At 43.6% G+C, this 27,480-nt stretch overlaps 1 protein-coding gene across 1 annotated transcript in view; it reads left to right on the top strand.

The window, feature by feature from the left end:
* Positions 1-27,480, top strand: part of LOC126106674 (fibrillin-2-like) — a 174,949-nt gene that overhangs the window by 13,027 nt on the left and 134,442 nt on the right. Inside the window, exons 3-4 of the mRNA XM_049913079.1 lie at positions 11,361-11,483; positions 23,682-23,939. Coding sequence (XP_049769036.1) covers positions 11,361-11,483; positions 23,682-23,939 — 381 coding nt within the window. The remainder of the gene's footprint in view (positions 1-11,360; positions 11,484-23,681; positions 23,940-27,480) is intronic.

Below are 27,480 nucleotides of genomic sequence, written 5' to 3'. Positions count from 1 at the left end.
GCATTGAGGAAAAGTTTCGTAAATGTCTGATGTCATATGAAAAGTTCGTTCAAAGCCAGTAAGTGCTCCCATTCTCTGATAGTGGTTGAATAAACACGGATATTTGGTTGTCGTCGGCTGCAGTCTTTATTCATCCCTACGCCTTTGATAGGTAGGTATGTATAGCGTAGACAATGTGATTGTGATTCACCATTCCAAATTTCATCCAAATCTATCCAGTCGTTTCAGCTGAAGGAGTAACACACACACACAAACACCCACCCACCCACACACACACATACACAAACACACACACATACACACACACACACACACACACACACACACACACGAACTTCCGCTTTTATAATATATATCATATGTAGCTCCACAAGTCAGTAAAGTCAGTAAATAAGATCTAACTATTAATGACAGGCAGATTACATTTCTATCCAGATTTGATTAGTTGTTAATCATACATTCTCTTTAGTATGAATTCTACATGTTGCCAAGGTTTTTCGAGTACGCTGCATGCGTGTCGCTGGAAAGCCCTTAAACATCTTCCATACAGTCCCCATATATCCGCATGTGATTTCCATATTTTTGGAGTCGTGAAAAAATATATTAGTGGCCGTCGACTCACTAGAAAGTCTGAATACAATAATGGTGTCATAGACGACCGCAAATATTTTTCCATGAAGCCATTGGTCGTTTGTCTCACAGTGGGACAAATGTATTAACAAGCACCGCAATTACTTTTCAAATAATAAACAGTTTACTTACTTTTTTCCACCTGCCTCTTTCTCATTTGGCTGTCCCTTATATCTAGTAACTTATCAAGATTTTACTGGTATGTTATTTTGCAGCTCAAGAGTCAAGTGCCTAAGGCTAGCATTACGGAAACATTCTACTTTATCACGGCGCAGAGTGGAATGAAATTTTTACTTTATGACTCGTCGATGTTTTATTCTAGAAGTGGGCTAGTAAGTTTTCTACATCTCTTCGTTTTGCAGTGGGAACCTGTTAAGATAAAATTTTCTGCAACTCGCCTTGACGGACTTCACTTTTATTCTCCTTCTTAGCTGCTGTATCTCCAATTATTTGATCAATAGTAGTAATTGTTCCTGCAAGTCCTTTCCTTTTTTATCTCCAGTCTCTTCGAAGATTTCCACTTTCTTAAAGAATACTTTCATGACTCACTGATTGCTTCTGATCTAACTCTTGTATCTTGTGAAGTAATATTCCCTTACTTATCCTCTCCATACCTTACATTTAATGAGACATAAAGCTAATCATGTTGTAGGGACTGTCACATCACCTCTAGAATTCATCCCCAACAGAAGAAAGATACATTAGTTCTCAATATCTTATCAGTATTGACGTTAGAAATGAAACATAATCTCAGTCTGGACAAGGAAGCAAGAAGACAGCGGTGAACTTTCTCAATGAAACGTGGTGAAATTGCCCTTAAATAATGAAAGGAAACACCTAATGAAACAGATGTAATGTTAAGTAATGGCTATATACTATAAGATGCTCCAAATTACTGGTATATTTTAACTTTTTTACCGACGTACACATTGTGGTGATCAGACAAGCGCTGATGTAATTGTGTAAGTGATAACCCAAGAATAATATTTGTCAGGTAACTTTATTATATCAGACACATTCTTTAGGCTAAATATGAACAAGGTCATTTACTTTTTTTAAACAGACACATTCCTTTGATTACCTAGAAATATTGCCTTGTGTTCTCGTGCTGGCATTCCTTCGTGAAGTTACTTTTATAAAAGATTCAACGTCATGATATATTTATTACATTTCATTTCCGTTCACTGTATGGTACTCCGTCCAGTATAGTAGGCGACCAGCAATGAAATCAAGTAAAAAATTGGTGCGCTACTGCATTCAGTCTTTGTGCCCCATAAGAAATGCGATGAGCATTGCTAGGTTGCCGTTTCAGGCGATTCTCTCAGCACTATTCCCCTGTAGATTTTATATTTCCACTTTTATACCGTCCAGCCACATTAGTGTGACCATCAGTCAAAAGACTGAATAATCTCCTTTCGCTGCGAGGATCGCTGCAGTCGTGCAGGCAGAGAGCCAGTGAGGTTCTGGAAGGTATCGACAGGGATGTGGAGCCATGCAGACTCCAGTGCCCTCGCCAGCTGCTCCAAGTTCCTCGGCTGAGGATCCATGACACGAGCAGCCCGATCGAGGAGGTTCCACAGATAGTCTATCGGGTTTCTACACGTGGAATTTCGTGGGCAGGGAAGTACGGTAAGATCGTGCTGGTGCTGTTCGAACTACGCACGTATACTGCGAGCTGTGTGACAAGTTGCATTGTCCTGCTGGTAAATGCCATCGTGCCGTGGAAAAACAGATTGTATTTAGGGGTGGACATGGTCACCAATGATCAATACGTACTTGTATTGATCGATTTTGCATTCCATAAAAATGGTTCAAATGGCTCTGAGCACTATGGGACTCAACTGCTGTGGTCATCAGTCCCCTAGAACTTAGAACTACTTAAACCTAACTAACCTAAGGATATCACACACACCCATGCCTGAGGCAGGATTCGAACCTGCGACCGCAGCAGCAGCGCGGCTCCGTACTGGAGCGTCTAGAACCGCACGGCCACCGAGGCCGGCATTTTGCATTCCAGAATAATGAGATCAGCCAGAGAATCCCACAGAAACATTCCCGAGACCATAACGTTACCTCATCCGGCCTGACCCCTTCCGACCATTATTCAGGGTATTCGCTTTTAGATGTTTCACGTCGTACACGCCAATGGATATCAGTTATCTGAAAAGGCCAGATGTCGCAATCAGTGGACGTAGAGTTACTGGCGTGAAAATTCCAGCCTTCGTCGCCAGTGAACAGCAGTCAGCATGGGTGCACGAACCTGACGCCTGCTGCGGAGGTGTATACGCAGGAACGTTAGGCTGAATGGTCGTTGAGAAGACACTGTTGGTAGCCGCTTAGTTCATCTGAGTGGTCATAGCTCAACAAAAGCCATCCTCAACCCTCACATCCGTGGTGCAGCACGTTGCTTCGACGCCATGTTTGGATAGCGCCATTTTGCCACGCATAATTTACTGTAAACAAAGAGGTACGCGAACAGCTTACCAACTTATCCGTTTAGGAAATGCTGCATCTCCTGGCCCGAAAGCCAATGATCAAGTTCTTTTGGACGTCATATAAATCGCTCAGTTTCCGTATCGTATTACGACAACGAATGCACTGTTTAAAGCGCCATCCCCGCCCCCCGTCACAACATGCTTTATATACCCTCGACTACTAGTGCTACCACATTCGCTATTCCACATTGACGTCGAACTTAGGGCCTGGTCACGTTATTGGGACTGGACCGCGAAGTATGGTGCTCCCATCTACATCTACATATACGTGATTACTCTGCTATTCACAATAAAGTGCCTGTCAGAGGGTTCAATAAACCACCACCATGCTGTGTCTCTACCGTTCCGCTCCCGAACGGCACGCGGGAAAAGCGAGCACTTAAATTTTTCTGTGCGAGACCTGATTTCTCTTATTTTATAGTGAGGATCATTTCTCCCTATGTAGGTGGGTGCCAACAGAATGTTTTACAATAGGAGGAGAAAACTGGTGACTGAAATTTCATGAGAACATCCCGTCGCAACGAAAAACGCCTTTTTTTTAAAGATTGATACTCCAATTCAGGTATCATGTCTGTGACACTATCTCCCCTATTTCGCGATAATACAAAACGAACTGCCTTTTTTGTACTTTTTCGATGTCATCTGTTAGTTCCACCTGATGCGGATCCCACACCGCACACCAATACTCCAGAATAGGGCGGACAAGCGTAGTCTAAGCAGTCTCTTTAGTAGACCTGTTGCACCTTCTAAGTGTTCTGACAATGAATCGAAGTCTTTGGTTTGCTCTACCCACAATATTATCTATGTGATCGTTCCAATTTAGGTTACTTGTAATTGTAACCCCTAAGTATTTAGTTATATTTACAGCCCTCAGAGTTGTGTGACTTATAGCGTAATCTAAATTTAGCTGATTTCTTTTAGTACTCATGGGAATAAATTCACACTTTTCTGTATTCAGGGTGAATTGCCAGTTTTCGCACCAAACAGGTATCTTATCTAAATCATTCTGCAAGTCGTTTTGATCATCTGATGACTTAAGACGGTAAATGACAGCATCATCTGCAAACAATCTAAGACGGCTACTCACATTGTCTCCTACGTCGTTAATATAGATCAGGAACAATAGAGGGCCTATAACACTTCCGTGGGGAACGCCGGATATTACTTCTTTTTTACTCGTTGACTTTCCGTCTATTACTACGAACTGTGACCTTTCAGACAGGAAATCACGAATCCAGTCGCACAACTGAGGCGACACCCCATAGGCACGCAGTTGGTTAGAAGACTCTTGTGAGGAACGGTGTCGAAAGAGTTCTGGAAATCTAAAAATATGGAATCAATGTGACATCCCCTGTCGATAGCACTTTGCATTTAGATATCTATTATACCTGTATCTTTGTACTATATTAACTTACGATTTTCTTTATCATATCTTTCACCTCCTTCAATGCTGTTATGTATGTTATTTTTGTTTTTCTTAAATTTTTACTACCTTGTTTCCCATTTTTCTCCTAAACGATCTCCATACCTGAAAAGAACTGGGTAAATATCTGGCCCATCACTTATATATTGGCGAATTATATATGAGTTTATACTTCGCTTCATTTAAGACTCATGAGAATCATTCGACTTAACTGTTTAGAGCCAGCCGCAGCGGCCGAGCGGTTCTGGGTGCTTCAGTCTGGAACCGCGCGACCGCTACGGTCGCAGGTTCGAATCTTACCTCGGGCATGGAGGTGTGTGATGTACTTAGGTTAGTTAGGTTTAAGTAGTTCTAAGTTCTAGGGGAGTGATGACTTTAGATGTTAAGTCCCATAGTGCTCAGAGCCATTTGAACCATTCGAACTGTTCACAGTTTTCTGTTCTGTACTATTATTTTACTGTTGGGAACCAGGGAGACCTTCTGGGCAACCTCATTTCCTCTGAAAACTGCTACTATCGCGCAGTGGTGTACACTAGAAAAAATTTAAAAGTGTTTCGCTGTACAGAACCAGTAATGGAACATCAGTGCTGTAAAGAACCCGTTGTGGCGTCTTCTCTCGCCACAGCAATCTACGAGTACGAGCTGCCAAAGGTGTCCGATGCTCTATGCCGACGCGGATTTGTTTAGACGATAGGCTTCTCGTATGTGCCGCATCACACTACGCTACCTATACTTCATCACCGGTCGGTGATCGGTTTGCTGAAAGTGTTTCCTAATAACTCAAATTGCCGACAGAGTCAGGGAGGTACCCACAGCCTTAAGAGACAATGGCGCGCTCCTTGCTGGCTCACTGGTTGGTATATGTGAGCCAGGGAGCGCCATTGTTCCCTTAATGAACTTTCTGTCTTAGCGCGCGCTCCTCTCTGCCGGCTATTGAGGCGGAAGGCGGTAGCCCGCACAAAGAACCCGTTGCGGCGTCTTTTCTCGCCACAGCAATCTACCAGCTGCCAAAGATGTCCGACTCTCTAGGCCGCTGCGCGTTTGTTTGGACTGTAGGCCTCTCGTACGGGCCCAGTGATTATGCAGCATGAATTGCAATTCATATTGTGTTTTAATGTGCTCGATGGAGATATTACACTGCGTCATTCATAACACGATGTTATAATACGGAAATCCTGATGTTAAGTTTCTTGTAGTGTAAGAAGGTACGGCTCTATTACCGTTTTGCCTATATGCCAGAATCGCTTAAATCTCGTCACTGATGCTATAGTGTAACAGGCTAGCTGCGTGGAGGAGCGTCATCTCGGTTGATCAGTCGTGTCACTTGTCAGTGCAGGCCTTGGGTACCACTCCGACCAAACCCCGTGATTTGTAAACGGTAGTTGAGCCATCAAGGGTAAGGAAGCCTCCTTAGAAGTGCCCCATACAGATTATAGGAGGACGCGTCTCTGATGTCATCATTACCTAGATCTCAGAGTTCAGTACGTTTTGGACAGGGCGTCGTGTTCTCCTTTTTCTCTGTATCAGGAAACGTTGAGATCCGTTCGTCACGCTGGACTGCGACTCACTTGAGGACTTAATCCCCTATGTAGGCGTTCAGTAGAGAAATGCAGTCTCTAGTATGGAATTGGGTCGGCTGAACGAATTACATGGGCTTCCCAGCCAGACGTTATATCTTGTGGGTCAACGCTTTTGCGAGAATTTTGAAACGTTGGAGAATCCTAAATCGGCTCGTGGAAAAATTTTCTTTCCTCAGTTTTACCTTCTCTGCGTGTTGTACGAATTTCAAGACCTCCTTGGTCTGCAAGAACAGTAGTTACTCCGACAACAGACGCCTCCTTCAGTCTATATTCTTGTGAGTTTATTTACAACTGATATATGTTTCAAAGTTTTACTGTACTTAAAAGTAACGAGCATTTTATGTAGAACGTTGCCAGCGATTTAGAAGTCGTAGGATGCCGTTAACAGCGCCAGCTGCGTTGACAAGGCCGCGTGGGATTAGCCGAGCGGTCTCGGAGCTGCAGTCATGGACTGTGCGGCTGGTCCCGGCGGAGGTTCGAGTCCTCCTTCGGGCATGGGCGTGTGTGTTTGTCCTTAGGATAATTTAGGTTAAGTACTGTGTAAGCTTAGGGACTGATGACCTCAGCAGTTAAGTCCCATAAGATTTCACACACATTTTTTTTTTTTTGCGTTGACAGGTCGAATGGAGCATCTGTTGCTCAAAGTACCTCTCTAACATTTCTGATGGGAATAGGAGGAAGAGCGTCGTTCATTTCAGGAATCAAATAGAAGCGACGAGGGCATACGTTTGGGGAGTTTGGCGAATGTTGCAACAATTCTCAGTCACAATGATGGAACTGATATGTCACAGCTGGCCCTCTATGTGCCCGAGCATTGTCCTGCAAAATGACGGGTAGTTTCTGCAGAAAGTGTTTCCGCGTCTTTCTGAAAGCCTCCCTCCGGTTGAGTCCAAAAACTGGACACAGCTCGTTGACAGTGTTGAGGGACGGCGTGCGTTACGACATCAGCATCAAAATCGAACACGAGAATCACCATAACTTTCACATCACTAGGGATCTGACGAACTTTCGAATGTTATGATGCTGTTTTCCTAATGCCTAATCATTCCTTCAGAATGTGAAACACGATCTGTGTGTTCTTTTGGCCTAACTCGGGAATCGCTCTTCTTGTTTAGCGACACGAGGATGACGTGGCCGACTAATGTCTACCACTTTTTGAGCAAGAGAGACTCCATTTGCGATGTAAGGTATATTCGTAATTCTATGTGTCTAAGATGCGTTATGAGTAACATTATTTGGTTTCGTTGCATTGGCCGGCCGAAGTGGCCGTGCGGTTCTAGGAGCTGCAGTCTGGAACCGCGAGACCGCTACGGTCGCAGGTTCGAATCCTGCCTCGGGCATGGATGTGTGTGATGTCCTTAGGTTAGTTAGGTTTGACTAGTTCTAAGTTCTAGGGGACTAATGACCTCAGAAGTTGAGTCCCATAGTGCTCAGAGCCATTTCGTTGCATTTCCTCGGTACCATTAATGTTCTTACTCTAGTATTTTTTGCCAGTTCTGTGTGGCCCAGCTAAAAATAATTCCTTCCCTGATCGTTCTTAATCGTATGATGTCTTGTAGTCATTCACTGTAGAAAACAACGTCGTCCTATAGCTGAGTGATGTCACCTGCTATATCAGCCTACAGACAGAGAGCAGCATATTTATCCGTACTGACTGAGCTCTAGCTCAGACCGCGCTTGCGTTTCGGATAGACCACTAGTTAGTGTCACGTACTGTTATATTTGTAACGTTACTTGTTGGGGAGGTCGATAAAATGTTAACTGATACGAGTAGTCCAATTATTTGGATCTATTTGTGTATCAGAAGTTAGATAACTAGCAATTAATGGAATTCAGTTTCTCTCGTTGTCAATTAATGATTCAGACACAATAATGGCGACCTGTGGCAACTTCTTACTAATATGCAATAATGGTAACCTGTGCGATTGCTAATCTTATGAATCTAACAACAAGACAATCAGGGAAAAACTGAGCCAGTGGCAGTAGCAGCGGCGCTCTTTTGACGCTAAGAGTTGTATGGCCCAATCATGTTCTAAGTCCTCCAAACGCATCAGATCAGCTGGTGGCTGAAGCTGGCGAAGATGTCGGAGCGGATGCACTGCTCCAAAACAAATGATAAACTCTGAAGAATAACAAGAAAGTTCAAAAAATGGTTGAAATGGCTCTGAGCACTATGGGACTTAATTTCTAAGGTCATCAGTCCCCTAGAACTTAGACCTACTTAAACCTATCTAACCTAAAGGCATCACACACATCCATGCCCGAGGCAGGATTCGAACCTGCGACCATAGCAGTCACGCGGTTCCAAACGGAAGCGCTTAGAACCGCACGGCCACACCGGCCGGCTAACAAGCAAGAAGTAGAAGAAGAGGAAGAAGAAGAAGAAGTGATTTCTGCACAAGGGCGTCTGAAAATGAAACTCCAGTATTCTGTGTTGTTCGGTAAATGTTCAGCCTGACCGTCTGGGAACTAAATGGCTCAAATGGCTCTGAGCACTATGGGACTCCACTGCTGTGGTCATAAGTCCCCTAGAACTTACAACTACTTAAACCTAACTAACCTAAGGACAGCACACAACACCCAGCCATCACGAGGCAGAGAAAATCCCTGACCCCGCCGGGAATCGAACCCGGGAACCCGGGCGTGGGAAGCGAGAACGCTACCGCACGACCACGAGATGCGGGCAGGAACTAAATCTTTGGACCGTTCAAAATGCTCCTTAGAGTGGGTTGGTCCCCTTCTCTCGGCTGTTTTACGCGGTTAATCTACGATTTCTTTTGTACCACTCTCCTCTAGAAAAAAAATATTTCTCGCTGCTTTTGTCTCTCTCAATCAGCCGATGAGGCGGACTTCCTCCAGTACTGTCGTGGTTCTCAGTCATTCTGGCCAAAGTTTCTATGAACCAATGTCCGCATATATTATGTCCTTAAACAAAGCTTTTTGTGCTTTCTGTTGCGTCCCACGGTTTTCAAAGTTTGAGCTTGGGGTTCTCTTTTCTCCTGCAAGATAGCAATGTCCAACGTTCGTCCCAAAAGTCGCCTTTCTATGCTCGTCAGATGGTAGTGTTTTTCGTTAGAAATTCCTCCTCTGCCCACCTAATACAACATTTGTGCAAGTGGTCTTCACACGATGTCCTTACTGTGTTCCATCTGCATGGCACGGCGTGCATGCCGGGCGCGACACTACCAATGACCCCCACCTCTCGCTGGCCTTCTAGCAAGTCCTCAGTGGGATCTGTGATGGTTCCGGCGCTCCGCTCCGTTCCCGTGTTGCCCAGTCTGCTTTCAAAACATTCCCATATTTCCAACCAACATTCTAATAAAATCTGTTTTAGATTACTACGGAAACTGTCAATCACTCGTACATCAATTCATTTATCTGATTGCAATTGATTAGTTAGGTCGTAAGTGGGTCACAAATATGCATTCACATATGTTGCGTGACTATTCCAAAAAACTGTTCCGCGAGCACGCAGAAGAGCCGCAACACGACTTGGCATGGACTCGACTAGTGTCTGAAGTAGGGAAGTAGTGCTGGACGGAACTGACAACATGAATCCTGCAGGGCTGTCCATAAATCCGTTAGAATATAAGGTAGTGGAGATCTCTTCTGAACACCACGTTGCAAGGCATCCCAGATATGCTCAATAATGTTCAGGTCTATGGAGTTTGGTGGCCAGCAGGAGTGTTTAAACTCAGAAGAATGTGCCTGTAGCCATTCTAAAATTCTGGATGTTTGGAGTGTTGCATTGTCGTGCTGGAATTGCCCAAGTCCGTCGAAATGCACAGTGGACATGAATGGATGCTTATGTACGCGTTGCCTATCAGAGTTGTATCTAAACGTATCAGGGGTCCCATACTCGAACTGCACATGCCCCACACCATTATAGAGCCTCCACTAGCTTCAACAGTGCCCTGCTAACACGGTCTATGGATTCATGAGATGGGCTCCATACCCGTTATGTTATGCTTTGTTTTGCTAACGGGGGACCTAGAAACGACGGAGAGGCTCCGTTCCTGCCACAGCCGCAGTGGTCCGCAACCCCACGACGACTACCGCAGTCCACTTCACCCCTCCGCCATCCCACACCGAACCCAGGGTTATTGTGCAGTTCGGTCCCCGGTGGACCCCCCAGGGAACGTCTCACACCAGACGGGTGTAGGCCCTATGTTTGCGTGGTAGAATAATGGTGGTGTACGCTTACGTGGAGAACTTCTTCGCGCAGCAATCGCCGACATAGTGTAGATGAAGCGGAATAAGGTGAACCAGCCCGCATTCGCCGAGGCAGATGGAAAACCGCCTGAAAACGATCCACAGACAGGCCGGCTCACCGGACCTCGGCACAAATCAGCCGGGCGGATTCGTGCCGGGGACCGGCGCTCCTTCCTGCCTGAAAAGCCGTGCGTTAGAACGCACGGCCAACCGGGCGGGCCCTCCGTACCCGTGCACGTCCATCCATTCGATGCAATTTGAAACGAGACTCGTCCGACCTAGCAACATGTTTCCAAAACAGTCCAATGTCTTTGCTGACGGGCCAAAGCGAGGCGTAAAGCTTTGCGTCGTGCAGTCAACAAGAGTACACTAGTGGAGCTTTGGCTCCAGAAGCCCATATCGACGATTATTCGTTGAATTGTTCGCACGGTGATACTTATTGGTGGCCCAGCATTGAAATCTGCAGCAATTTGCGGAAGGGTTGCACTTACGTCACGTTGATCGATTCTCTTCAGTCGTCGTTGGTCCCGTTCTTGCAGGATCTTTTTCCGGTCGGGGCGACGTCGGAGAATTTATGGTTTGCTGGATTCCTGATATTCACGGTGCACTAGTGAAATGGTCGTACAGGAAAATCCCCACTTCATCACTTCCTCGGAGATGATGTGTCCCCTCGCTCGTGCGCCGACTACAACACCACGTTGTAACTCACTTAAATCTTGAATACCTGCCATTGTAGTAGCAGTAACCGATCTAACAACTGCGTCACACACGTGTTGTCTTATATAGGCGTTGTTAAGCAGTTGTCATTTTATCTGTAGTCGGTGTATCAGCATTCAACGAGAAAATTGCAAAAGGCCGTACCCTATCATGCTACCAGAACTGGTTTAGAAGTACAAACGTCGTTTGATATGGATCGCATCTTTATTTGACGATAAATATTTATTGCCTGTTTGTTTTCACTACTTGAAACACAGTTTCGTGTGTTTTTACTTCTGCTACGACACTTTTTTTTCATTTCAGACGTGGACGAATGCATCGCGGACAATGGCGGCTGCGAGCACCAGTGCGTGAACACTGCCGGGTCCTACAGCTGCGCATGCAAGGAGGGTCTGCGACTCGCCGCCGACGGCAAGCACTGCCTCGGTAAGACAGCCGCTCTGTACAGTGTTTGATGCGAACACTGTGAAGTGCTGCTTTTTGCTCTTTTCCAGTGGTACTGATACTTAATCTTTTCGCATTCATGACACCCCCTCAGCTATTCATTACTAAAAAGGTAAAGAACCGATGGAGAATTGGAAAAGTCGTGATAAATCCGCAGGAACCATTACTTTCCACTTTTTATGGTAGGCCTTCATTGTCAATTTTTTCAATATTACAAACAGAAATTTATACTTGTTTGATACTTTTGTAAGGATTCCACAAAAACAGAAGTTTAATATATCCTGTAAGACTTCATTTAATATATTTTGTGCTTGATTTTTTCATTAATTTACTCTTTGTCGAAAATATGCCAATTATCTTAGTATTTTATCAACCACAAAAATTATGGAAATTGTACATTTGCTTGTGTATGGTCTGACTTGTCTAGGAAGTTTCACTTCATCATCGACGGCTGTGATTTCCCCTTTCCACATATAAAATCCTAAATTATAGAAATATCATCGTAGGTAACATACGATTTGACAATGAAGTTCCTTATTGTTTAGAAAAAGGCTTATCTATTTATGACTTTTACCTAAAAATTATAAATTTCGGCACGCGGAGTGGCCGCGCGGTTTGAGGCATAGTGTCACGGACTGCACAGCCCCTCCCGCCGGAGGTTCGAGTCCTCCCTCGGGCATGGGGGTGTGTGTTGTCCTTAGCGCAAGTTAGTTTAAGTAGTGTGTAAGTCTAGGGACCGATGACCTAAACAGTTAGGTACATTAGGAATTCACACACATTTGAACATTTTATAAATTTCGCTCTACCTCACAGCTAAGTGACCAGCTGCAAATAACAGAGCTTTTTCCTCGTCCATTGGAACCCATAATCAAATAAGAACTCATTTACTATATTTTGTGTCAAGTTTCCTTATTAATTCGATCTTTATCGAAAATGTAACCTACATGCTAATATCTAAATCTAATCAAGCACAAAAATTAGTCAATATGTGATAGCACATGTCGAGAAAGTTTCATTTTATCATCACTATGTACAAAGACTCTGATTTCTGCATTCTACATAAAATCCTAAAATAAAGAAATATCATCATGGGCAACTGCCGTTGTGAGGAGAAGTTTCCTATTGTTTTTTAAAAAAAGGCTTATCCATTCCCGACTTTTACGTAAAAAGTTATAATCTTTGCCCTTCCGGAAATTATCCATCACAGCTAAGAGAGCAGCTGCAAATAACAGAGCAAAATTTCTCGTCCGTTGGAAGCATTTGGAAGAGTGCTTGAAACTGTGAAGCGACTATCGCTCTCCGGAAAAAGCGCTCTAGAGTAATGAGCCCTTCACAGTTTCATTTCCAAGGGGCCGATCTCCATTCTCGAGTCTCCATTGTTGATGGCCGCCATTTCTGAAACGATGGGAGTGCGCCTCATTAAATAAACTGGACGTAACTAACTTTCGTAAGTTGAAACTGAACGGAAAGCGGTCAAGTGTCCCAATTTTTAGACTGAAAAGTAACACACAGTAATGGAAGCGTCAGTCTCACACACACACACACACACAACATTATGTGGAAGTGTTATGACACGACCGTCGTTGTTCGCAATAATGTACTGGCATACAGTGCATCTACGTTTGTTAAGTGTCTCAAGGTTGTAAATATTTACCATAGAAACATAATTATTTATAGTATGAACTAGTAATTGATACTAAAAGGTGTAATGTTTATTTAAATAGACTGATTAACTACTTCATTAGGGAACGCTGTCGTTTTGGAGGGGTGGTGATTCCGTCGCCAAAATGAAAGGAATAACTGAGCCTTGCACATGCCCGTGATACACACAGGTCACGTACATTTTCGACCAGATGATTTGTAAGACTTTAACTATCCTAATTCCAATCTCGTGGAGTTTGCTATATGTTCCGTGAAGACTACAATGCTAATGTAGTCGTATAACTCGCAGCTTTTAACGATACCAACACCGACAAATGAAGTAAGTTAATAACTGACTGAGGTGTGGGAAATTAGACTGATCACGCAAAGTATTTTTTTCGTAATTTACATACGATCTATCAAGCATTAACCTCTGTATATTATAAATATTTGAAATATTCTGGCCTTTCTATTTGCTCGAAAATGGGAATTCACTATAAAAATGCATACCCTGCGAGACAGTAAAATTCGTTTTAAGAATAATGAACTATGACATTAAAACACTTTTAAAAATCAATGTTCACTTGGAACGATTTAAAACACAAAAGTAGAAGGATAGCTCTCCGTTAATTATGAGGATTTGCCTTGGTGACAACAAATAACATTATGCACAAGATAAGCTAGCGCACCGACTTAACTACAGTATCTGTGAGGATGCGAACAAGATTCCATCAATAGAATATGAAAGCAAACTTTCGAGTGTAATTATTGAAGTATCTGTGATCTCTTCGTGCATGCATTTGTGTGCGTGTGTGTGTGTGTGTGTGTGTGTGCGTGCGTGCGTGCGTGTGTGTGTGTGTGTGTGTGTGTGTGTGTCCAGAAAGCGAAGGGGGAAGAGTATTTTTTTTTGTGCTGGTTGTGTGATAACATTCGATCTTTGGCAAAAACTTCTGACAGTCGGCAACAGAAACCAAAACATTGCATCGAAACACTAGTGTTTAGTTCATTCTGCTGTGAAATGTGGGAAAAAACCGCAAATTGGCATTTATAAGAAGAAGAACAACACCAAAAATGCAACAGGAGCGTAATATGTAGGAAATCGTCCACGCAACCTGTAAGTACAGTTCAAAACATTACTACTTAATAGGAAATACCAATCACCTGAACTGTTTATAGCCTATAGGTAAAGTGAACAAAATGTAAATTAAATAGCAAACACATGTACATATTCCAGGTCACTGATGATGCCTTGCAGAAAATAAAGACGAAACGCGTGTGGCAATAAAATTGTGTTTAATGAAGTTGCTGTCAGACGGTCCATAAGTAAAAATTATCAATATACCGTAATATAACGGAAAAGGTTCAATCAAACAGGTTACTACGACTAATAAGCGACCCGAAATAAATGTAACTATCATGGGACGATAACAGCGTCACCGGATCTCAGACAATTCGAAGTCCACAGAACCAAATTTGACAGTGCCCATAGCACTAATAGAATAACTCCCAGCGTCGTGGGTGTGAGAAAATCATTGTAAGAAAAAGTAAAATCTTCAGCGAGGAACCAAAGGAGCCGATTAAGAGCAGTGATTATCTATATCGTACAATGATGAGTTAAGTGAGAGACGTGTACAGAAAGACAGTAGGAAATTGAACAAACCACCACTAAAGATCAGGAGAACTGAAAAAAGTTATAGGAACAGAAGCGGAGGACGGCTTGATTGGAAGAGATAAGTCTGGAAGTGCAAACAACATATCCAATACTCAACACTACACATGTCTTTATAGTTAAGCGTAGATAAGCTGCTTAACAGACAGAAGATTGGGAAGAGGAGAAAGGTCAGCAGAAGGGCTGAAATATGCTCAACATATGGATTTATAAAAGATGAGGCATTACCTCAATGAAACCTATGCTGCGTTCCCGTGTAGCTGTGGTCTGTATCTCCTTAGGTCAGAGGACGGAATCCCCGGAATTATCCTTCGGGAGGCGTCTGCGACTACCATGGATGGGCGCCTAAGACAGCTTTAGGTCTTACGACCGTTTCTACGAGAGCCGAACCTTCGCTGTCCTGGCTGGCTGCGCAGCATACTTCCAAGGGTAGCTTGACTGACAAACAAGGATAAAAGGATGTAAGGCGAAAGGTTAGGGCCAATGTCCAATTATATTTCATATTCTGTTACTACCTTATTGATACAAATATATTTGAAACAGGTAGGCCTTTGGCAACCACAGATTCAGTTAATCACAATACAGATTGAGTAGCATTTCAGATGTCAATAATCGAGCAATAGAAACAGGTAGGCCTTGATTAATAAGAGTTTCAGCTAACCCAAACTATGAAATAACTCTTAATTTAATTAAAACCCCCCCGCCGGAGGTTCGAGTCCTTCCTTGGGCATGGGTGTTTGTGTTGTTCTTAGCATAAGTTAGTGTAAGTTAGTTAAGTAGTGTGTAAGTCCAGGGGCAGATAAAAAAGTGGTTCAAATGGCTCTGAGCACTATGGGACTTAACAAAATGGTTCAAAATGGCGCTGAGCACTATGGGACCTAGCATCTATGGTCATCAGTCCCCTAGAACTTAGAACTACTCAAACCTAACTAACCTAAGGACAACACCCACATCCACGCCCGAGGCAGGATTCGAACCTGCGACCGTAGCGGTCGCGTGGTTCCAGACCGAAGCGCCTAGAACTTCTCGGTTACTCCGCCTGGCTAGGGACCGATGACCTGAGCACTTTGGTCCCTTAGAAATTCACACACATTTGAACATTTAATTAAAAGGGGACAGGCAGCCTTCAATAATAACAGCTTCAGTTAAGTAAAGTTACCAACTATCAACAGGCAGGCCTTCAATAATAACAGCTTCAGTTGAGTAAAATTACCAAATACCAACAGACAGGCCTTCAATAATAACAGCTTCAGTTCAAGTAAAATTACCAAATATCAACAGGCAGCTTCAGTTAAGTAAAATTACGAAACAAAAACAGTCAGGATTTTTTAAATAACAGCTTCAGTTAAATGAAACCACCGAACCAAAAACAGGCACGCCTTCAATGGCAACAGCTTAAGGTAAGCCAAATTATCAAATGCGAAACAGGCAGGCCTTCTTGAAGAACAGCTTCAGTTAAGTAAAACTACGAAATGGAAAAAAGGCAGGTCTTCTTTAATAACAGCTTCAGTTAAGCAAAATTACCAAATAGAAAACGGGCAGGCTTCCAATTATAACAGCTTAAGGTAAGTGAAATGGATCAGCTAAGAAATCCAAATGATCGCAGCAGACCTATAAGTATCAATAAGAAAATATTAGTTAAGACCTCAATATCCGAAACTTAACTGAAGTTCACGAATCGAAGCTGAAGCTTGCCGGTTCGAAAGGGGCCCAGAATTCAGCACAGCGAAACTGGCTTCAACTCTCTCATGGGTGTGCCACATCACACAGCTGGCTGGCCATGCTACGGACGAAGGCGGCACTCGAAGCCAGCCGCGGATTCAAATCAGGCCACAAATATGCCCGGCAACCACTCCCCGGACTCGGTGCCCAAGACGCTTGCGCAGGTGCTCGCCTTAGTCGCAGGGCGGGCCTCGCACACCGTCCTCCTCGCTCCGTTACAACTCGCCATCTCGCCACGCCGCAACACGCTCCGTCCCCGCCACAACCTAGATCAAAGATTTTAGCAGTCTCAACTCAGAGGGAAATCACACGACAGATCGAGCCAGTGGCGCCAGGAATTCAACAAGCGCAACGTGCTGCGACAGCTTCACAAGCCTCCCTACGTAGCACCACTTCGTACGTGTAAAATGGTCGGACTACACATCTGTGTCGTTCAGAATCGTGATCTGTAAAGAAAGGAAGACTGGGTTTATCGTCCCGTCGATATCTAGGTCATTAGAGACGGAGCACAAGCTCGGATTGTGTCGAGGATGGGGAAGGAAATCGGCCGTGCCCTTTAAAAGGAAACATCCCGCCATTTGCCTGGACCGATTTAGGGAAAGCACGGAAAAGCTGAGTCTGGTTGGCCGGAGGCGGGTCTGAACTGTCGTCTTCTCGAATGTGAATCCAGTTTGCTAACCACTGCGCCACCTAGTTTGGTCGTGATCTCTGATCCTACAATAACGAATGCCATAATCCAGAGTTACAATCTACGACGCAGACGGTTTTCATATAAAGGGTGTTGCACAATGTTCTGACGATATCAAATTTGAATAATTTGCGCCAAAAACAAGATACGGCGACGATGGAGCTGTCTATTAATAACGTGGAGTTACCAAGTTTCATCACTTATACAGTCAATCTTGTCGTATTGGTCGAGCAACATAAAGCGATCGTGGTCGAGTGCCGATATCGCGACGGCTCATCTGTCTGCGCGTGCATCGTTCCTTTCTTAATCGTGTCAAGATTCAGCCGAGATATCCGGTTCCTACTCGTAGAAACAATACAGACTTTGGTAAGAAACCTCTGTGCAGCTGCCAGTGCATCGAATTGACAGTCAACCGGCTTTCGGAAAACAGTCCGAGCGCCGGAGAGCATCGAACTTGTGTGTAGCAGTTTATGAAAAAGCCATCGTCGTTCGTTACGAAGACGTTCCCAAACGTCCGGCAGACAAGCTGACGCTTAAAAGATCGAACTCACCATGATATTCCCACATTCCTCTAGCAGAAAGGTGTGTTTAAAACTGGGTGAAACGCCTCGGATATTGTGTAGCCGCGAATGATCGTTACTTGTACATACGTTGTAGTAATCATAAATAAACTTCTATAAATGATGTACACAATATAAAATATTAAGCTTTGTTTCACGATTACTTTGTGTGTTATTCAAATTTGAAACTGTCGAAACATTGTGAAACACCCTGTACTTCGCTACTAAATTTGTGTGGATAGGAGATGTAGCGCACACCTTCACGGTTGATTTAAGTGCTTCGTTCTGCGTCGTTCTTCATCTGTAGGCAGAAGTGAAAGCACCCAGTTGCCAGCACATGTATTCGTCCACATACATTGCCATTCCTTGTCTATCCTGCTCTGTACTGCAGCTTGACAGCCCAGAACTTCTTCAGCTATTGCGCATGTTTTATTTCCCCTTCACAGCCAGTGAGCGGCTACCGTCCTATAGATGTACAAGTCCGTGGGGATAGTCCCAAGGGTCTGTTGGCGTTGTTCTGTAGGCCCGTAAAAGCTGTTGTGCTCTCTCACTGCTTTCCTTTATGTGCTTCTATTGAAACTATTGCCGAAAGGATTGCCTCATGATATTTTCTCACTGTGTCGGGTAGTATGCTGCACTGAGTCGCGATGCAGACAAACTGGTGCATGGAGACCTAGACGCGTTGTTTAATCTGATGGTTGAATACCATGTCTTACACAATGTACCTTTCAAGACTACTTCGGTCGTTTTAAACACGTTGTTTATTTTAACTTAAGGCAACTAAATAACTCGTTAAAGACGGTTCGTACGGAAAAAGTGGTATACGTGAAAAGTTTATGTTAGTAAATGGAAGATCTGTCTATACTACAACTGGCCACCTACTAACCGCTCTTCCTGCGTGGGAGGGGTCAGCTTCTATTTTCAGATTGGATCCTCCCAATTTTATTGCATATACGGACCTTAAGACAAAAAATACGTACATTTTTCTCAAACAATTGGTTTTCATTCATGGTAGATGGCGCTGTAATCGATATATACCAAGTGTGCCTATTTTTGCAATTGAGAACGCATGCATCTAGTTCTACATTTCATTTACCATGTAAATGTAAACCTTTCTTTTCTAACGGTTGATACTGATGTTCAAATATTAATTATTTGAGTGTTGCATATGTGATTATAGAGTACAAATAAAACTGGGGTAACGCAGTTTTCTGTTCCCTACGGGGTTGAATGTGGCGAGTCCCCAAACCATCGGACGTCACGCTCGAATTCCAGGGTGACTCATTTTGGGGTATTTTTCCATCTAATCGCCGTAATTATCACACTGGCCGCGACACGGCTGCCGGCAGAATACAAATCAAAAACGGTGTAATGAGGTAAAACTTCCATGAAGAGATAGTGACACGTGCACCTGCCATGGATACTCACAGAAACCGAGAACCACAATGATGAGAGGCAAGGGGACTCATCGATATCAAACATCAAGATGAAAAGGAAAAACTATTACATTCCTGTCGTTGTTCCTGGATGACGATAAACGTCGTTTATAACCAGAGATCGAGACGGGTAACCATATTTACCTGTACAATCAATTCTTCAACAGTAAAGTAGATATGGATCATAAATATTGACCATCAGAACAAAAATATTTACATTTAAAACGTAAATTAAATGTAGAACCAAATGCCTCGGTTCTTAACTGCAAAAACAGGCACGCTGTATACACCTAAGCGTCAAAGTCACTGGTATAGGCAACCGTATTCAAACACAGAGATATGTAAACATGCAGAACACGGCGCTGCGGTCGGCAACGCTTATATAGGACAACAAGTGTCTGGCGCAGTTGTTAGATCGGTTACTGCTGCTACAATGGCAGGTCATAAAGATTTAAGTAAATTGGAATGTGGTGTTATAGTTGGCGCACGAGCGATGGGACACAGCGTCTCCGAGGTAGTGATGAAGTGGGGATTTTTCCGTACTACCAGTTCACGAGTATACAGTGAATATCAGGAATCCGGTAAAACATCAAATCTCCGGCAACGGCGATAAATATCCTGCAAGAATGGGACCAACAACGGCGGAAGAGAGTAGTTCAACGTGACAGAAGTGCAATCCACAAATTGCTGCAGATTTGAATTCTGGGCCGTCAACACGTTTCAGTGTGCGAACCATTCAACGAAACATCATCGATAAGGAGTCTCGGAGCCGAAGGCCCACTCGTGTATCCTGTATGACTGCACGACACAAAGCTTTACGCTGGAAACATGCTGCCTGGTCGGACGAGTCTTGTTTCAAATTATATCGTGCAGATGGTCGTCTACGGGTATGGTCAGAACCGCATGATTCCATGGATATTGCATGTAAGCAGGGGACTGTTCAAACTAGGGGAGGCTCTCTAGTGGTGTGGGGCGTGTGTAGTTGGAGTGACATGAGACACATGATACGTCTACATACGTGTCAGACAGGTGACATGTTAGTAAGCATCCTGTCCGATTACCTGCACCTTACCTGCATCCATTCATGTCCATTATGCATTCCGATGGACTTGGGCAATTGCAGCAGGAGAATGCGACTCCCACCACATGCAGAATTGCTACAGATTGGCTCCAGGAACACTCTTGTGAGTTTAAACACTTCCACTGGGCACAAAACTCCCCAGACATCAAAATTATAGAGCGCGTCTGGGATGGCTTGCAACGTGCTGTTCAGAAGAGATCTTCACCCCCGTCGTACTCTTATGGATTTATGAACAGCCCTGCGGGATTCATGGCGTCAGTTCCCTTTAGCTCTATTTCAGATATTAGTCGAGCCCATGCCATGTCGTATTACGGCACATCTGTATGCTCGCGGCGGCCCTACACGATATTAAGCAGGTGTAGCAGTTCTCTTGAGTGGTCAGTGTATTTGTCGATTTCAGCGCCATCTACTATGAATGGGAAACAATCTTTTAAGTAAATCGCACATATTTTTTGGCGTTGAATCCGAATATGCAATACGAAAATAGTTTTAATTTGAAAATACAATGTCGAACCCCGTCCATGCATGAGCTGTGGTTAGAAGGTGGCCAATCGTAGCACAGACGTTGTCCGCACTGCTAATATGAACTTTCGACGTAGAATATTCTTTTCTTTTGTAGAATGCGTCGTTTTCGGGACATTTAGTTAAAACAAATAGCCGGCCTGAGTGGCCGTGCGGTTCTAGCCACTACAGTCTGGAGCCGAGCGACCGCTACGGTCGCTGGTACGAATCTGGCCTCAGCCATGGATGTTTGTGATGTCCTTAGGTTGGTTAGGTTTAATTAGTTCTAAGTTCTAAGCGACTGATGACCTCAGAAGTTAAGTCGCATAGTGCTCAGAGCCATTTGAACCAACCATTTGAAAACAAACACCCTGTACACCTTGTAACCTCCCCCTCACTTATCGACCTTAATACAGTGCAAAATTAAACCGCGTGTACCTAATGGAAATTTGGGAAAAGCAATCGTCACCGAAGTTAATCTGTCGGTAAAGAAGGAGGAAAGTGTTACATCTAAATGAAAGGAAAAATGCTAATGAAGCTGGTGGAAATTAATTTTGAAAAGCGGTAAAGTTAATAAAGAAAGTAAATGTGCGGCCGTTACGTGAACAATTAACTAGCGGTAATTAGATATTTGAGATTTGGGAGAAATTACGGTCTCCAGTCCTATGGACAATTACTGTAGTAACTGAAAATGAAAGGTTATTACACATATAATTAGCACCAGAAGCGTGGCAACTGAAGGTTGACACGTGTAGTGTGAAAACTGAAAGTTTGTCAGAAGTATTAAATTTCGCTAGACTCTGACTTAATTTAGCAAAAGAATTAACAAAAGCGGGAAAATTGAAAGCTAATTTAGTGACTGAAATTAATAGTGAGCTTTCTTTCTGAAGCACATCGAAATTCAGTAAAATACGGTTAGTCTTGGGCTACCACAACAATCATTTCAAAAGCTACTTTAATCTACGCAATTAAGAAATAAGAGATTTAACTTTGAACTTGAATTAAATTATTCTGGACAATTAACAATAGTAGCATTTAATACGTACCAAGCCGAGCTGCAGTCACAGGTAAGCTAAAATACGGTAACAAAACTCGTACTCTTAATTTGTGCTTGTGTAATCTAAATATTGTAGCCAGCTATGAATACTTTAACTGAACTTTGAAATTTAAGCAGTGAAATGGAATGATATTAGTTTAATTCTGGCGTCTGAATTTCAATGACACTCGGGTTCATTTCGGAAAAGTAAGGGACCCTGCTTGGTAATGCAATTGGGACAATGACCAACAAATGTTCATGCTAAGTTGCTGTAATTATAGTTACGAAAATGGAACAGATTGAAAAGCTGAGGTCTGCCATACAGTTCTAAAACTTTACATGCTTCCAGTCTTCCTTGTTGGTTGATTGAAGGTTTGAAGCCGTCGATCGAGGAGGTGGCGACGGTCACTCATTGTCGGCCGTCGCTGTTGCAGAAGCTGGATGCTGGCGCGCCTTCTTCTCGACACGGTCACCAGGTGAAACGGGCTCTTGATGTGTGCCAGCTAACGCTTCCCGACCGTGACACCGTGTCAGAATCTAACATAGCAAGTCGAGCGCAATTACATGCTGCCAAACCCCGAAAGCGCTGCAACTCGCGGGAGCGTCACACAACACACCTGCTCCACTGCCCTCCTCCAGCCAGACTCTCCTCTGCCCGCGCTCCACGCGACAGAGTTAACACTACCAAAGATCCTAAACACTTCGGTTCTCCACACGACCTATCGATGTATTCGTTCGATAGCATAGTTTTCCCTAGGCCAGGCACAGCGTATAAATACAAATAATATTCACAAAACAAACCAATTATACATCGACATAAAAGCATATATATACAAATAATAAAACAATTACAATATACAAAGACACAGAAATGTTATATCTTCAGGTAACAAAATAAGGAAAAAAATTTCCAGTGCAATAGATGGAAATAGGAGGATATGCGTTTCCGGCGTTACAACCTCCAGTTACAGATTGTTACATATGCGCCAGATTTTCACCATCACTAATGCTTCATAACATTTCTTATCCGTCCAGGATCTGGACTCCTCTCAAACAGAACCCACTGGTCGTCTGCATGTCCAGAACTGTTCAAAATGTTCAAATGTGTGTGAAATCTAATGGGTCTCAATTGCTAAGGTCATCAGTCGCTAAGCTTACACACTACTTATCCTAAATTACCCTGAGGGCAAACACACATACCTATGCCCGTGGGAGGACTCGAACAGCCAAACAATCCAGGACTGCAGCGCCCTAGACCGCTCGGCTAATCCCGCGAGGCTGTCCAGAACTCCAGTGTTTTCTTGATCTGATTCCAGTGGTTAAAAAGGTGCTCAGTTAGTATCAAAACGTAGGCTGAGATATTGTTCCTTGTGAGTGTCCTTTTGTTCTTCATCCTGGGTAATCCACTACACATTCCATCCAAACTCCAGAAACCCACCCTGTGCTGATAACGCCAAAATTCCAAGCGTATTCCGTCGCTCATTTCATAGCAAAGATACTCTTCCAGTGCTGCGAACCTTACTTGTAGCTCAGGTGATATACGTAAGATGCATTCGCCGCATTAACGTCGGCCGGCCGGGGTGGCCTAGCGGTTTTAGGCGCTTCAGACTGGAACCGCGGGACCGCCACGGTCGCAGGTTCGAATCCTGCCTCGGGCATGGCTGTGTGTGATGTTCTTAGGTTAGTTAGGTTTAAGTAGTTCTAAGTTCTAGGGGACTGATTACCTCAGATGTTAAGTCGCACAGTGCTCAGAGCCACTTGAACCATTGTTTCGAATTGACGTCCGTTTCGGATACTCTGAAAGTCCGTTCCTGAAGGCTGGACAGCAACGTGCGCGCTGTTGCAGACGTGAACGAGTGTCTGCTGCGGAACGGGCACGGGCCGTGCCAGGACCGGTGCGAGAACGAGTGGGGCGGCTACCGGTGCTCGTGCGAGGGCCTGCCCGGCACGCGGCTCGCCGCCGACGGCCACACGTGCGAGGACGTGGACGAGTGCGCCGACGGCTCGGCCGGCTGCTCGCACGGCTGCCTCAACACGCTGGGCAGCGCCTTCTGCCTCTGCCCGCCCGGCTTCATCCTCGGCTCCGACTGGAAGACCTGCCAGGGTAACGCACAGCCACACCTCCCAACTGCACTCGAGTTGGAACTTCCTGGCAGATTAGAACTGTGTGCCGGACCGAGACCCGAACTCGGGACCTTTGCCGTTCGCGGGCAAGTGGTCACCAACTGAGCTACCCAAGCACGACTAACGCCCCGTCCTCACAGCTTTACTTCTGCCAGTACCTCGTCTCCTACCTTCCAAACTTTACAAAAGCTCTCCTGCTTCTGTAAAATTTGGAAGGTAGGAGACGAGGTACTGGCAGAAGTAAAGCTGTGAGGAGGGGGCGTGAGTCGTGGTTGGGTAGCTCAGTTGGTAGAGAGAGCACTTGCTCGCGAACGCCAAAGGTCCCGAGTTCGAGTCTCGGTCCGGCACACAGTTTTAATCTGCCAGGAAGTTTCATATCAGCGCACACGCCGCTGCAGAGTGAAAATCTCATTCTGAACTCAAGTTTTCCTCACTTTTCACCTAATCTATTTCACCTTGCTGTTTACATTTGGATAATCTCTGACTCCAAATTTCGCCTTTGCCAAATACAGTGTGTATCACAGGGTCTCGAATTAAGAAAGTAGAAATTAACTGTTTCTTTTCTCATTCTCTTAGAAATGATTCGTAGGGAAATACTGTCTCTTGTTTTAGCAGCTGCCTTCTTAATTTAGTCAAGTTTGTTACCAGTGGTAAAGCGCTCCTATCAGAGCAAAAAAAATGCTAGTATCTTCCTGTTTATTTAAATGATTATGACTGACAGTTGGGGTGCCAGCTGCCTTATTCTACGTCCCTAAGCACCCTTAAAATTTTCTCAAAAGTTTTGGCATGCAAACACATTCGCGCTTTTTTTAACTTCCTCCTCACCTCGAAATGTTACTAAATCCCTTAACTGTAGCTCATGCACACCCATGAGTCGATCGCTGCAAGTAGCTCGCAACTATTCACTCCCAGCTGCCCTTCATCACTCGCTCATTCAGTCCAACTCATCGTCATTATCTCTTTGTAGCTCTCTGTCATTGTCTCTTGTGTCGCAGCTAGAGTCCCCTTCGTTATGTCCTACTACTGCAGTATCCTCCCACTGTTACTGTCTGCCTCTTGGCCTGTCTTACTACTAATATCTCATTCCTTTCTTCCTTCCTACTGCTGCTGTTTCTACTCACCGGCACTATCTTTTTCTTGTTCGTTGTCATTCTCTTATACTCTGTCTCTCATCATTATGACGGGTGCTCACCCACGTTAACTTTCCATTCATTCCTACCCCCCTCCCCCCTCTCTTTGACACTGTCTCCGTCAGTTCTTTTCCTAGCACTTTTCTGTCGCTGTTAACTATCTTCGACTGCGACTGAGTCCCTTTCCTTATTGAAATTGTGTCCTTCGCTCTTTCTAAAAGACAACCACTTGCTGCTATTTTTTTGTGCTCCGATAGGAGCATTTTACAGCTTGTTCACTTCTTTTTCCTGTGTCAGCAGTACGTGTAACTCTTATGAAAAGAAATGTACTGGTCAGTGAAACTTAGGTACTTTGCGTATGAGAAACTGAAATAATGCAAAACTATTTTTAAACCTCAGTCCGGAGTAAAAGTTGTAGATGTGCTTCAGTACTACAAGTTAGGTTTCCCAGATGATAACAAAGATACTTTACAGCATACTTCTCCGTGCTACGTCACTTTGTAAACTACATTCTCTCACCCAATTTTACCTGCGTATTTCACGTGTACAGCGAGGGTAACTTTGAACCTATGTATCTCGGAAACGGATAAAGATTTGAAGAAAACTTTCAAGGTATTTCGAAATCGGGATCTTAGAAAGAGATCGTAAAAATGACAGCGTTTTTTTGTGCATAACCGTGTCGGCATCCGCGGTAATAACGGATAAAGGTTTTTCAAAACAGTGATGTGGTTCCTCTAAATATATACCTAAAAAGCATACTGTTAACATTTGCTTCGTTTATTTATTATTTAAGTTTCGCCTCACTCCGGATTTTACGTGTAGAAGTAGGGTTTCAAGAAAATTTTCAAGGTTATTCGAGATCTGGATCTTATAAATATACCCTAAAAATTTCAGCCGTTTGTTTGCATAGTCGTCCTGGAACCCTCGACTGGGTTTTGGTCCGCCAGTGACGGCGAAATTATGGCAAAAAAATTAAAAAAACCTTTTTGGAGTTTTTTCCGAGAAACCTTCCATGAACTAATTGTTCCTCCGGACGCCCCATAAGTCCACCGTAGATCACATCAAACCCAAAAAGAACCAATAGATTTCTTCCTTTTCCTAAGAAGGAGGAAGTGTGTAATATTCACATTTTGACCCTGCCCAAGGGCAGCCAAAGAGCTATCGAAAGCACTTGATCCTTCCTTTTTATCACCAACAGAATATGAACAACGAAAAATCCTTGTTATTTGCCGCGTTTTTGGAACATAGGTACGCATTCTCTAACATGAATACTGATACATAGCGCCCTTCAATTATATCTATACTTTGGGGCAGAGGCTGTTCTGGCCAATTTTTGACATGCGATCAGCCGAAGGTGTTGGAACATTATACCAGGCAAACAAGTGATGGAATTAGAGCAAGAAAATGATCAAATAGTCGCTTTTAAATTTTTCAGATAATTGATTAGTAGTGAACTGTTCGCTTGCGTTAACACAGATTTCAAAGAGTACTTCACTTAGGGTTTCTTAGTAACGTTCATTTAGCGAGAGAGAGTGTTGTTCTTGGAGGACAGTATACTTAGGAACACATGATGTTTCTTGGCTAGTATTTAATTGTAACGACTGGTTTTAAATCGCATTAAGGAATGCGTACTAGAAGCCGCCACAAGCAGTACCTGGATTTTTCATTTGTTTTCGTTGTTGCGAGACATAAGGTTGCACTGTGGCAGCGTTTGTAAATATTACGGGTTCTGTATATTTAAGTGTTGAATAATGCATTAAGGCTATTTGGATGATACCGTTAATATTTCACTTATATAAGTTTGTAGTGAGTAAAATTTCGTATATTTTTAAAAATTGTTACATAATCTGTGGACCATACTTTGCCGCTCGTGCACCATCTTGTACCCTGAAATGGAACTTCTACCATGGGACGCCTGAGATTTGCAAATGAAATGTATTTACTTAATGCCAAGACAATTTTCCCTGTTTTGAAAATGGAATTTTGTGTTAACTGCCAACAGCCTCTATTTCAGTTTGCAACATGTAACTGTTTCTTTACAACACAGTAGTAACACGATTTTCTCTATTGCAACACTTTTAAATTTGAATAGAACATTTATTTCCAGGTACATGGTCCTTTTGCGTCTGGAAACAGTTTTTCTGATTTCCAAAAACCATACTACATTTGTTTCGAGGTACATGGCCCTTTTGCGTCTGGAAAGAGTTTTTCTGATTTCCAAAAACCGTACTTTTACGGAGTAATTTTTGCAAGTTCGGAAAGACACTTGATGGAGGTAGCTGGGATACAGTGGAAAAGGGTACGGCGATTGATTTAGCCTGGATTACATTTGCACTTTTTAAAACATTTATTTAAAGACCAAATATGAATAAAGCTGCAATCGATGATTTC

Source organism: Schistocerca cancellata, chromosome 1, assembly GCF_023864275.1.
Source record: "Schistocerca cancellata isolate TAMUIC-IGC-003103 chromosome 1, iqSchCanc2.1, whole genome shotgun sequence".
Lineage (NCBI taxonomy): Eukaryota > Metazoa > Arthropoda > Insecta > Orthoptera > Acrididae > Schistocerca > Schistocerca cancellata.
The sequence above is the reverse complement of the archived record's forward strand: the minus strand, read 5'-3'. Positions and strand labels throughout refer to the sequence as shown.